The sequence below is a fragment of the Ornithodoros turicata genome, chromosome 4 (genome assembly GCF_037126465.1).
Source record: "Ornithodoros turicata isolate Travis chromosome 4, ASM3712646v1, whole genome shotgun sequence".
Lineage (NCBI taxonomy): Eukaryota > Metazoa > Arthropoda > Arachnida > Ixodida > Argasidae > Ornithodoros > Ornithodoros turicata.
Genome location: NC_088204.1, coordinates 56,506,447 through 56,519,915, shown reverse-complemented (window position 1 = coordinate 56,519,915; position 13,469 = coordinate 56,506,447). Strand labels below are relative to the sequence as shown.

Here is a 13,469-nt window from a genome sequence, read left to right as displayed (position 1 = left end):
GCTATCGCCATTCCGCAAGTCCGCTTCACCCCATTACATCCAAGAGTTAGGTGAGGCCCACTTCACGTTGGCGCCATTGTTCTTTTGGTGTGCGGCTCCATTCTCCAAGTCGGCTTCGCCTCACAACAGTCAAGCGTTAGGTGAAGCCTGCTTTACACTGGTTACATTATTCTCTCACTAAAGTCTACAAATTTTGTGAGCTCATGGCCAACACTGTACTTTGGGCATCGCAGGTTCCAGTAGATGTACTCCCAACTTTCAGAGTTATGTTCGATAACAGGTGGAAATATGTGCAGTTTCTAGAAAAAGTACAGGAAATTCACAATGTAAACACAGAAACGAGGAAATGTACACAAAGCAGGCTGCATGGAACATGTCAACTAACTCTCAATGCAGCTAATCCCACTAATTAATGCAGTCTACCATACACAACACCGAGAGACGCTTGTCTCACGACATGTTATGCTAGGTGAAAAGGCTCACACGTTTGGAGCAGAAATTCATCACCTAATAGAAAGAAATCATCTAATGAGCACAGCACCACAAAATATTCCACCATGACATATTTGAAATTATTCAAATTGGGCCTTTTCTGAGTATTCCAATTCAATTCGCTATCTGAAGAAATTATTCGGATTCGATGCCCAGTATGAGTGAAATATTCGTAAGCTATTCGCAATGGAAATTTTGATATTCGCACAGTTCTACCTTTTATGTGAACTGTCATTCAGAATACCGTCTGACAGGGGTATGAGTGTGACGTGCATGACAGACAGCACTAGCCATGTTTGTTGCAAACTGCAGAACTTCGAACTGTGCTCACGACCAAAAGGAGAAGTGGTGGAAGACTGCATACTCTTGGGTTTGCTCTCAGTACTCTACCTCATGTAAATACAGTATCTCACTGCAAGTACCTTTGTCTTGACCTCTTTCTGCTTGTCAGGTGAGGTGGGCGGTGGGACCGGAGTCAGGAACTTCGGGCAAGCAAAACTGAACGCCTCCTCAAACTCGTTCATGTCCCTGCAAGGTGGAGCATGTCTCAAGCAAGTGGCTCTCGTGGCACGGCTTGTCTTTTTCAACAGAAACAGGTTTGCAATCTTTTTTTTTGTCAATTATTATCCAGTTTGTCATTTGTTATACCTGTTCCTATCAAACGGCATAAGCGTGGACTGGCTGGTGGATAAAATCCATACTAAAAAAGCTTAAGCTAAGTAAAATAGCTTGGCTTGTTGGTAGAACATGTACTAGTACAGTAGAACCTCTTTATAGTAAACTGGATGGGACTTGTGGATAATTTTACTATATCGGTAGTCATAAATGGAGCAGGAGAAGTCATTCAGAGATTTATTACAGTGCTATGTACTGTAATAGGAACTCTGCAGTGTTAAAAAAATTCTTTATAAAGATATAAAAAATGATGTAATTGAAGCCTGTGGTGCCATAGACTTTATATACATTGCAAAAAAGTTCTCCAGGCTTGCAAAAGGACAGAGACTGTCACTTGTGAAATGGCAAATTTGGGGCGGAGATTTGCTTACATGTCAGTTCGCTTCTGTCCACCAGTTGTAGAAACGTGTCTTTCGAAGCAGTGTCAACACTTTGTGTTTTCTGCCCTGTCCACCGTGTCCCAAACTTCATGTCTTACACAAAAACAGAACACCCGTCACGTCGCCAAATCGAGAACTAGGAAACACGTGCTGGGCATGCAAAATCTGGCAGGAACTAGGAACTGCCTTGCCTATGCCGCTATGCATCCTCGTCACATTGAGTGGATGAACACTATTGGCTGTTCCCTTTCCGGCTGATTGCAGCATTACAAAAAAAAAACTATATATATATATATATATATATATATATATATATATATATATATATATATATATAAATATATATATATATAATATATAATATATATATATATAAATATATATATATATATATATATATATATATATATATATATATATATATATATATATATACAGGCGCCGTCCGATTTTTCGGACTCTGCGGGGATCTCGCAAACGTCCGAATGATCGAGCAGTCCGAAAAAACGAATTTCGCTTCAAAATAAACTTTACTAAGCCCTAGTAGGCTGGAAAAATTTGTCGATGCTTTCCTAACGCGCTTCCAGCTCTGCCTGATAACATCAGCTTCTATTTCCCGAAGCTACATTTCGTCAATGTACACTATCAGAGGCACTGCCGTCATCAAGTCCGCAAGTAGGCTTCACCTAACGCATGCGGCGCTACAACAGACCTCTTCTACTCAGAGGAATGGAAAGTCAACAATCATCACTGCCTATTTTTTTGCCTCAATATTTTAGTTGGTTGATTTCTTTTGTATACGAATTTCAGATGATACCAATATTTTCCGTCACCCCAAGAGAGAAATTCGAGGGTTGGGCAAACAGAGTCCGAAATATCGAGCGACGGAGCTGCACGGCGTCCAAAATTTTGGACGTTCTTATACATCACCTCTATGGGACTCGCGGCCGTTCCGCGAACAAGTCCGAATAATCGTGCATGTCCGAAAAATCAGTCAGCGACTGTATATACATACACAAGCGGCAAGCAACATCTCCCGTGTCATTAACATGACAAGATGGTGGGATCCGACATACTGAAACCCACATTCTGAGTGTCCGCCATTTACTATAACCATTATTTACTGGTATTTTTCTGTTTACTACATATATCAGAAAACTAAGCCATTGGGTCTATAGGAATTCAGTCAGGACCGCAGTTCTCTTTTACTATACGCAGAGCTTTACTAAAAGCGGAGTTACTATAACGAGGTTCTACTGTATCCTTCCACTTGTATGGGGGAGAGGGGGAAAGAGAAGAGATTGTGAGTACTTAACCACGACTGTGATGCAAATAAATTTCACTGTTGGTAGTGAGCGCTTGTGATTGTGTTCTTTGTCCATGCTGTGTCCCCGCACTCAAATACCTCGATAAAAAAAGCCTGTGTGCTGAGGATCCCACAAATCCCTCAATTCAACCTCTGTTACAGACAGTTACATATTTGGTCCCTTTATCCTATGGTCTTGTGTGCATTGTTCAAACATAACAGTGTTTAAATCAAAGATTGCATCAGAGGAAACATCCTAGACTCCAAGGACTCTAGGTATTCGACTCTCTTTGGGCTCTAGATATTGCAAAAAATCTGTCATGCTACCTTGCCTTTTGTGGTCGTGAACCACTCTAGCACAGCAAATTACTCTATGTACTTTTAGGACACAATGGTTATCACTAATCCTATCACTTTTCTTACAAACTATGGTTTTACTCCACTCTTTCAGTAACTGAAATTTGGCACAACTTTGATGTGTTTTGAGCTCAAATTTGCGTAAAATACTTCTCACGGGCTTAATTCAGACTGCAGATTTGTAGCTAGGTTGGGTTAGTAATGGTAAAAATTGCAAGAAGAGTCTTTTTTTAAATCAGTTTCAAATTTAACAACAGATTTGCTCACCCCTTCTGCATCTTATTCATGCGGTCATTGTACTTCTCCTTGAGCTGTGACAGGATGCTTTCATCGATGCGCTGCGGGTGCAGCACCAAGCAGATGGCCAGCAGTGCGTACATCTGCTCAGTCTGCTTGTTGATCTGGTCCGTCTGATAGGTGCGCTGCTGGAACATGTGTTTAGTGCGCTGGATGTACACCAGTATGTTAGAGAAGGTGCGGATTGCATCCGCATAGCGGCGCATCATCAAGTACGCGAAGCCCACGTAGTAGTAGGTGGTGATTTGGCAGGCGGGCACCCGGGAGTACAGGCTCTGAAAGCAAACAGAGGAGCTGCACTCGGAGCAGTACACCTTCCATACGTCTTTCTCCATCTTCTAAAGACAGGGGGATTAGGTTAAAACAATGTTGCGTGTTATGTACTGTTGGGGACACGGTTGTCTAAACATAACGGAGCGGTCCCCTATCGGCGATGTCACGCACGAAGGAATTATACTAATACCTTCCTCGAGGGAAGGCCGCGCTGAACTGCTCTCCCTAGCAGACGACACTGAGAATGCGATGGCACTCTCTCCTGACAGGTGGCGCTGCATGGCCTTACCTCGGAGACTGTAATGGTATAGTTCCTCTGTGCGCGACGTCATCGATAGGGGACTGCTCAGCCACGGGCTGGAGATTTTAGACAGCCGTGTCCCCAACTGTACCTCTGGTTTCCACAGTTCTCCATGAAATATTATACCGGCTGAGTGAGTGAGACCCAAAGGAGATGAGGAGGAGGAGCAGAGGATTGGGCGAGGGAAACACGAGAGAGAATAGGAGTGGCTGAAAGAACAGCTTATCAGGAGGGAAAGCACTCATTCAGCAGCGTGCACAAAGACACTCTCTTCGTTCTGTTTCGACTGTTCATGTTACAATGTACAATGTGAAAGCAAGACTGGGAAACAAGATAAAGTACTACCACAACTACTACGGAGTTGGACCCTTTCCAAAATCCTTTGAGCTGTTCGGGGAATTTGCCAAAACTTCTCTATGAAATGCCTTCCATGGTAAAATATCAGCGAACAAGCAACAGATAACCAGCCATGTAGGTGAAATACCGGTCATGTGGCAACCCCTTATACAGTTGATACAGTTGCTGACTATTTTTTTTTTACTTTTCACAGAATCAATGAAAAAATTTTTGTCATTGGCAAACATCCACTTTGTTTCATAAGTCCTTATCCAGAACACTCGAAGTGGCTAGAAAAAATGGCCTATGCACGTATGCTTCTCTGCACGAACACTACAGAACAACGTATTGTGGCAAATTCCTGCCACTGTAGCACTCCCACTGTACACGCTCATGGGCGTGTTGATGGCGGCAAGGATTGCAGTGGTTGACGGGAGAGCATCGACATCCTCATCGCTGCCATTGTTGTTTAAGCCTTCTGGCAAGTCAAGAATTTGAGAGTCGATTTTGTCAGCAGTTATCTGGATGCCAATGTAAAATGAACTCTTGGATCGTGTCTCAAGCGGAGAAGTTGAGCATGAATGCGCTGTGCCCCTGCCCATATGCCACGTCTGCAAAACCTTTGGTGCGCAATATTGGGCTGCGAAGCGCACTGTTCTGAAGTGCTTCTGGCTTTCGGGTGACAGGAGATCCTAAAAACTAAGCAATCTTCGGGCATAATTAGGGCCCTCAGTTTCGGGTAAAACCCGATAAGGCCCGTTTTTACCCTCCGATTTACATCAAAATAGTTCGGGTTTAACCCGATAAAACCCGTAAACCGGGCTTGCGAAAGTGCAAACCAAGGACTTGAGCCGCACACGTGCGAACTCCGCTCCTGACCGCGCCGCGTTACAACGGGTGAAGTAAATAAAACACGTCGGGTTTGGATTTGTGGACGCTTGCATGCAGGTCCGATTTCTAGCGTGAAAAATGTTCCTTTGGTAGGCGTCACCATTTGAAAGTTGGCTTCACCTAACACTTCCATGTATTGCCGTTAAGCCCACTTCAACGAATGCTTGGTGTTGCTTTAAGTATACGTTTGTAGATTTAGCGGAACTTTTCGATTCATTTATTTGTGTTACGGGAAAGCCATCTTTAACCTATGACATCATACACTTTGTTTAGTGATATATTAGGTTAGATTAGTGCGGCTGTGGCAGCTTGCCTCGCACTCCCAACTTCATTATCGAAGCGGCCATGGCCCTATTAATCTAACCTAACTTCACTAAACAAAATACAGAAACTCTCACTAAACTAACCTAAGACTTCATCAACTTGGTTAGTTCAGTGATAAGTTAGATTAATGGGGTCATGACAGCTTCCCTTGTCCCTCAAAATTCATTTCAATAATGAAGTGAAGCCGCCTTGCAGATTGACAACGCCAACCAATGTAATGCCCTGGTTTTGTACCAAAAATGCCCTGTGTTTTTCACGCCCGAAGAAATGTAGTCTGCTACATGAAAGCTTGTGTCAATAAGCAAGTTGAAAACTTCAGTGTTGGATTTTTGTACTGTTAGTGCTTTCCGTATATGTCGACGAGACCCTTTCTTGTGCTGTTACCAAAAATAGCAAAGGAATCAGGAAAAATCACGCTAAACAGCGAAGAAACAAAGAGTTAAGCAAAGCTCGGCGTTCCTTGAAGTGGGCTTGTCCGCAATACACGGAAGTGTTAGGTGAAGCCAACTTCCAAATCTTGTAGGGAGTATCTTCTATCAGCAAAGTACGCGGAGTAGTAAACAGGATGCAGCAACAGCCAACGATATACGAGGCATACCAACGCGAGCGCGAGCATGCTCTCAACGCTCATCGATGGATGATGCTTTACTGAACATACAACTTATTCTTTCTATAAACAGGGGCCAGTGCAAGCCTTAGTGGTTATACAGTGAATTATCAACCAGTTTCTTAATAAATATTCTTTCACTTAATTTCAACACTCCACAGACCGACCGCTGTGGCGTCGCTCATGATCTCAGTTGCCTCGAGATGTAAACCCCCAATTATTAATTAATTTCAACACATATTTTTTTTTTTTTTACCCGAAAATACATCACTTCTCAGTATATCACGCGATTTTACTAAAACCCGAAAACTGAGGGCCCTAGGCATAATGCGTACGAAAAATCCAACTGTTCTTTTAAGAAATGGTGCCAAATAATGGAAGCGGAAATACACTGGTCCCATGGGGTGTTTGATGAAGCCACTAGTTTGGCCAGTGTGTTCATGTCAGAGATACATTTACTTATTTATCATCTACAAGGCCAATAGTGATAAAGGCAATACCTGTGCTGGACAAAAGAGGAGTAAGGAATGAGCCAATGTAATGGTGTGTGGAAAACTGACTGGTACGGAGTGATACCGCTGGCGCGTGGTCGGCAAAGTAAGTCTTGTCGCACACGCCATACACTAGTCCAAACACCCCTCTGAGGTAAAAATCCTGCAGAAACCCCTGACATGGTTATTCTATTATAATCTTTATTTATCTTATCCTGGTTCTCCCTTGGTTATCTTATTCCTGACGTAGGATATTCTGTACACAAAATAAGGATTTGTTTTAGAAGATGTAAAAGCATGAACTCATTTTGACAGGTGACACAGCTGGTCATGAGGACATCGTACTTACCCAGCAATGCAGATTGCAGACACCCCCTTACTCGTTTTGGTAACACCAGTGACCAGTGACTTACCCAGGCTCCCTCCCCCCCCCCAAAATCTTCAGGAGACCCCCTAAAATTTTGCGAGATTGCAAAATTTTTCATCAAAAGGATGTGAAGACACCCTCTTGCGGAGCCCAACACACCCCAAGGACGAAATTCTGGGTAAACCACTGCCAGTGACACTGCATTATTCATTCCGTACTGTGTTGCTGCCAAAGATCGTGAATGTCCACTGACTCATGGTTGCGTTAAGTAGGCGTCCCTCTTTTGGCACACTCAAATCGGGAGTATGAGACACTCGGAGCGGGCACTAAACAGTGAAAAGCAACTTTGGAGCGATACACTGCTCGCTCGCTGATGCCGCATCCTGTTGTCTGCTCATGCAGTGCACAGACGTAGAACACGTTGGCTTAGTTTCAACCTATAGCAACGTTGGAAGAGACGAGGGCGGTTGTGAAGACTTTTCCTTGCAACAGCGAACGAAATGGAAAAGATAAGAATTTGTAACAGACGCCATGGGAGCTGTTTACTGCGAAGTCGACTGCATGGCGCGTCGTCTGCATTAAAGCACCGCATTTCCCATGAACAACCGCCAATATCCGTGTGGAAGTTGTACACTAACACAAAAGGATCATAACAGTTATAAAAATAATGCAGTTTTCTGAAATCGGAGCACTGGGTAACATGTGGAGTCTGAAGCACTCGCGCTTCGAGGCGCCTACTTAACGCAACCATTATGTGAGTAGATACCAAGCTTAGCTGGATACCTTTTTGTTGAGCTCCAGGTTTTCGAGCACCTTGACAGCCTGGTAGTAGTCGCCAAGTAATGAGTGTAGACGCAGGAGACCAATGAGAGAAAAGTATCCCAGCATTTTGTAGAGAGGGTGGCGGCCAAATTCCCCGGCTACGCTGTCCGGGTCGCCTCCTTTGGTGTACACCTCCAACTGCAGGTTGATGTTGGACTTGTCCACCAATGAGTGCAGTACATTGAGCACGCTGTGCACATTCCACACCTGTGCACAAAGTAGTGTCATCCATGTAGTATCCATATTCAACGAATGTGGCAAAATGTACAAAAGTTGCACTAAACTTCAGACGAAATACGACGCGAAAACTAATGGTAATTAGTAGTAACGATTGCCACATTTCATCGTTACACGTGCCTCACATAATAGTACAGTAGAACCTCGTTAATTTGAACTCGGATAATTCAAATTCCCGGTTAATTCAAACAAATTTCGAAGTTTAGCCCACTTAATTCAAACCTAGACTCCGGTTAATTCGAATTCCGTGCGAGGGAGAGCTGAGAGCAGAGTGTGCCTCTCGTAAGGTGCACGTGCGAGCGTGGCTGGTAATTGTGTAGTTGCGTTTTGTCCACTCAGAACAGCGTGTTGCGTGCGTCCTCTTCGCAAGAAGTGAAACCGATGGTGTCCGCGGTGTGCTGTAACCAATGTCAACGAGGGCCAAGTATAAAACGCTTTCCCTGAAGGAAATGCTGACTGCTATCGACGAAGTGGAGTCGGGATTGAAGAAGACTAAGTATGGCATCGCAAAAAGTACTATAGCGGCGATCATGAAAAGTAAAGACAGGATTCGAGGGAAGGCACATGGCTTTACAGCGAACCGGAAAAAGCTTCGGGAAGCTGCGCACCCTCGTGTGGAAGAGGCACTTCTCCTGTGGCTGAAACGAGCCAGAAGTTCGAATCTACCGGTAAGCGACCCTATCCTGCAGGCGAAGGACAACGAACTGGCGGATCGTCTCGTAGTACTTCGAAACTGTCAGCCGTGAGGAGGCTGCAGTGGATCCGAGCGCCGTAACCAATTGGCAAGCAACGAGGCTGCAAACCGTCCTGAGGGAGTATGCCCCGTGCGATGTTTACAATGCCGACGATCTGGGACTGTTTTTTAGGTGCCTGCCGAGTCAGATCTCGTGTCGTCGTGGCGAACGCTGCAGGGAGGTAAACTAAGTAAGGAAAGGGTGACCGTGATGGCGTGTTCCAATATGGATGGAAGTCACAAGACCCAACTACTTGCTCTAGCTCGTATAGAGAAGTTTGTATTGAAGACTCATACAGCAACAAAGCAGTTGTCAATTGAAAAGTACTTCACTAAGTAGGCTGCTGAGCAAATAAAAAGTTGGCTGTTTTCTGCATGTTTGGGACCACATGATGTTTACAACCACTGTCCTGTGCTAGTATGTGCCAAAACATGTTTTGTATGAGGCCTGCTTATACCACGAGCCAGAATCTTGCATTGGAACACAGGTTCTGATAATTCAGACTTCGTGATAATTCAAACAAAAATCTGTGGTCCCCTGAAGTTCGAATTAATGAGGTTCTACTGTATCTGCGTATGCAAAGCAATGCAACTTCTGGCAACCAAGCAGTAACATGCAGTGCAGGGAGACGTTCCCGTCATGAGGACACCGAACAAACAAAACATAAAATAAAAGTTAAAGTTGAAATAATGGTGAAAACAGGTGCAAAGATTCAAAAGTGGTTGAATATGTGAACAAGTGCTTGCTTCATATATAAAGAAATCAACTACACAAAAAGCCAATGTGCGTTTTATATTTCAGAACACAAATCAATTGTGCTATCAATATAAAAACAGTAACATAATGTGAAAGCAAAATACTTTGAGCATATGACCACACACATTGTACACTATGCCTCAATCAGCGTTCTCATCCTTGTATACTTTTACTCCTCAACCATTGCATATTACAGCCAAATTTCGATATAACAAAATCCACGGGGACCACAATTTCTTTCGTTGTACCGAGATTGATAAAATATGAAAAGACATAATACTGTGAATTTTGTTCAATACTGCTTTGCTTCCCGCAAACACACCTTGGGATTCTGGTTGAGTGCTTCCATCTCGTCTGGAGTACGCTTGCCAAGGGCGCTGCAGAACTGGCTGAAAGATTGGAACTGAAAGTAGGAAAGCCATTATAATGGATGTGTAGCATTTGCACAGCTCTGTTCACGATTGCTCACTACTTAACATGCATAAGTGGTCTAGGAAACCAACATACACAAAATAAATGAATATTTGTCAGACTTCGTGTCATTTAAATGACAGATTAAGTCAGCACAAACACGACCTAGACTCCAATATCTAATTTAGCTGGCCACCTCATTAATTGTAAAGTCAGCCAGCCCTCTCGGTGAAAAATGCCAGTTATTACGATGAAACCAGTAGCTAACAAAGAGTGAGATGAAAAAATTGCTTCCCCAATATATATGTCAGATATGGCATGTCCAGTGTACTGCATTATTCACATCAGGGCAAGCACTAGCTGTTTGTTGAAAGTTGGGCTTTGAATGTACATTTTCATGTTGCAGCTGCTTATTCTCTAGTTTTAAATTTTGGAAGTTTTCATTTTGTTTCATATTTCAGGGGTAAAAACTGGGGAAATAAATTCATGTTCCAAAAACATGCATATTTGGGTGAAAACCTTTCCAGCATTGTAAGTACGGAGAGAAATTGGGCTTTATCTCTCAAAGAAATAACATACACCAGCAACATATTTTTGCCTACTGTGTTTTTCATAAAAAAGTGCGGTGCTGATCTGCAATAGTTCATCTTCATTGCTGGACCTATGTGGGTTCTGTCGTTTCGACAAAGTTGTGGATTACACCCTGTCCCTACTTTTCGCATTCTCTTTGGTGAACAGGTGTACCCGTCAAGGTGGGCTGCTGTCTTCGTTCACTGCTGGCCTTTTCCACACCTGACTTCAGCCTTAGGTGCCTCTGGGAAGCAACGCGTTCGCACTTCGTCTGGTTCCGGTGATATTTCAATTGTGCAGTACTTGCAACAAAGCAACACAGTTGCCGCTGCGGAAGATGAAGTCGAAGGAGTTGAAGGTGTGTCAATTCCACTTTTTTACGCTTTCACTAGTACTTCGAATCCCGGATATCAGTAGCCCAGTCCTCAGCAGACTCATGCTACCTTCGGTTTCCACACCTCCGCATTCACCAACATCCAGAGGGTTGTGCCGTCTATGGCCACTCTCTTGAGACTGCTTGAAACATTCTTGCACAGTTGCAGAGTTAATTAGAGTGCAGACTTCGTCAACAGGTGGCACTGGATTCAGATATTTCTTTTTGGTCTTATCATCCTGAAGTACCATTTCACAGGCATTAATCGGTTCTAACCCAAAACTAGCGAGCTTCAATTCGAGGTGCAGATTCGGGGAATAATCAGGTTAAGCCCGAAAACTTCGAGCTCTAAATATGTGTCTGTGTCTGTCTAATGATCACACGGAGGAGGACCAGCCACTGCCCCACACCCACTTTATCTGTTTTCATAACGTTCTCAATATAGCAATCTTTCTAACCTCAGTTCACCCGTGCGACAAGGGACTTCTATCAGCACTGACGAGTTTGGGCTGGGTGTGTTATCTGTGTGCGCACACTCTGGCTTACCTGATATACAAATTCATCGATGATTTCCCACAGCCACTGGTTGGGCAGCTCCAATGCAACAGGCCCATCTGTGCCTAAATGAGAGAGAGTGGACAATAGTATGCACACGTCAAAACAACACCATGCCTTACTTAGGATGTAGTTGAAGAGGGCGCAGTAATTGAAGTACGATTCGACACGTTCCTCTACCTTGGGGGCTCCCTGCAAGGATATAAGACCTACCTTCAACATCTCATTAATGGCAATACTCCCTGCCAGACGGTATTCTAAATGACAGTTAACATAAAGGGCCTGATGGAAGGTAACGGTTCTGAGGCTGAAACACACAACAGGCAGGCACAACACAATTCCGCTGCTTTCTGGCTTTTTCGACGACTGCCATATTTCAATAAAGGGCCTTCCAATTTTGAAATGGCCTTTACTGAGTACCTTTATCAGGCAAGCCATATAGGAGCCTCTTGTTGCCTGTTTCAGTTTCATTCTGTGCCCTGATCCTAAAGTTGTAATCTTACCAAAAACTTACCCACAATGTTATAATATAATTTGGACCCGAACTCTTTTTGCCACATTTATACGTTTTATCTTTCACTTGAGCATTGTTAGAAACGATGTGGTCAAATGCTGTTATTGAGAGTACTTAGTTCTGTATTGTAAAGGTCACTGGGCAGCTCTGTCGGGCAATTTTTAAAAGGGCTGCTTTGGGTTGTCAAAGGTCGTTTCTTGGAAAGACAAACTCCCCAAAGGCATTTGGGCTTGCCGTCCGAGAAGGGTATAAGCACGGCCTCTCAATATTCTCTCTGGTCAGGAAACTCTGGCGAAAAGCTCGTTAGGGCGCGCTGCGGTTGCGCGGTAGTGCTCCCTGGCAGTGTTTACATTCCTGCTGCCTTGGCGCGCTCATTTTTGTGAAGGTGCCCGGTAGTATTTGAGCGTATGTTTGGCCATGTACGGTCACGACTGTTCTGAGTGCAACGTTTCACAAACGTGATTTGTGTGAATGCAAGCCAAGAACTCACCTTGGCATAAATCTGTCTGTAGTACAACTCCTTGTAAAGTATTGTGAACACCTCATCTGCAGAGAAAAACACAAACTAGTTTAATTTTTCGGATTCGATGCGGCCAACTCTCTAGGACCTCTTGAGGCACAATTTCAACATTACCATCTAAGATGTGTGCCATCTCCTTTGAGTTTGGGTGGGGCAATGTCTTGAAATACTGTTCCATCGCCTTCATTAAACTACAAAATAACACACATCGTAACCAGGTCACAGCAGGGACATATTATCTTACTTGTTCTCGTAGATATTCTGTATCTCATACACATTGCCATCCTGAACCGCCTTCTTTAGGTACAGCAGAGTGCTCTGCATTGCTTCAGTGAGCTGGTATTGGCTCCTGAAATCGCCATCTTGTCTGTAACCTATAACAGCAGTGTACAGGTTACAATACATTGAAAAGGGGTTTGTCGGGAAATTAACCGAAAAGAGAGAAAAGTCTTATACCGTAGGCCCCGTGCATGTCCATGTCATGCGCGCCGTATCCATATGAATCGTACTGCAATGGAAACAGAAAACATGGATGGAAACGTATACGGTGGCTATAATGTCGCAGTACATGTAATACATGCTTGTCTCCTGAGGAAAAGCGATTTTATTCGTGCTCAGATGCGCTATGAGCTACACATATTGTTCACGTGAACGGGCTCGGTAAAGGAGCAAAAACCTCACCTCCATATCGACGTAGTCTGTCGGTTCATTCATATTCTTGCCGTATAGGTACTCGGTATGAAGACTAGCTCTACTACGCAGATTTTCTTGAACAACTACACACGGAAACTTAACAAACTCGCCGACACACTGAACACGAAAACCAGCGCATACACCATGCAAGCATGCAAGTGGTGATGGCGATGACGATGACCAGTGT

General features: G+C 43.8%; 1 protein-coding gene across 1 annotated transcript in view; it reads right to left on the bottom strand.

Moving 5' to 3' along the window:
• LOC135391604 (eukaryotic translation initiation factor 3 subunit L-like) overlaps positions 1–13,469 on the bottom strand; it is a 22,376-nt gene extending 8,907 nt beyond the window's left edge. Inside the window, exons 1-11 of the mRNA XM_064621910.1 lie at positions 13,271–13,469; positions 13,046–13,097; positions 12,834–12,963; positions 12,704–12,780; positions 12,560–12,615; positions 11,678–11,747; positions 11,547–11,620; positions 9,969–10,049; positions 7,881–8,126; positions 3,478–3,782; positions 915–1,020 (exon numbers count right to left, since the gene is read on the bottom strand). Coding sequence (XP_064477980.1) covers positions 915–1,020; positions 3,478–3,782; positions 7,881–8,126; positions 9,969–10,049; positions 11,547–11,620; positions 11,678–11,747; positions 12,560–12,615; positions 12,704–12,780; positions 12,834–12,963; positions 13,046–13,097; positions 13,271–13,303 — 1,230 coding nt within the window. The 5' untranslated portion in view covers positions 13,304–13,469. The remainder of the gene's footprint in view (positions 1–914; positions 1,021–3,477; positions 3,783–7,880; positions 8,127–9,968; positions 10,050–11,546; positions 11,621–11,677; positions 11,748–12,559; positions 12,616–12,703; positions 12,781–12,833; positions 12,964–13,045; positions 13,098–13,270) is intronic.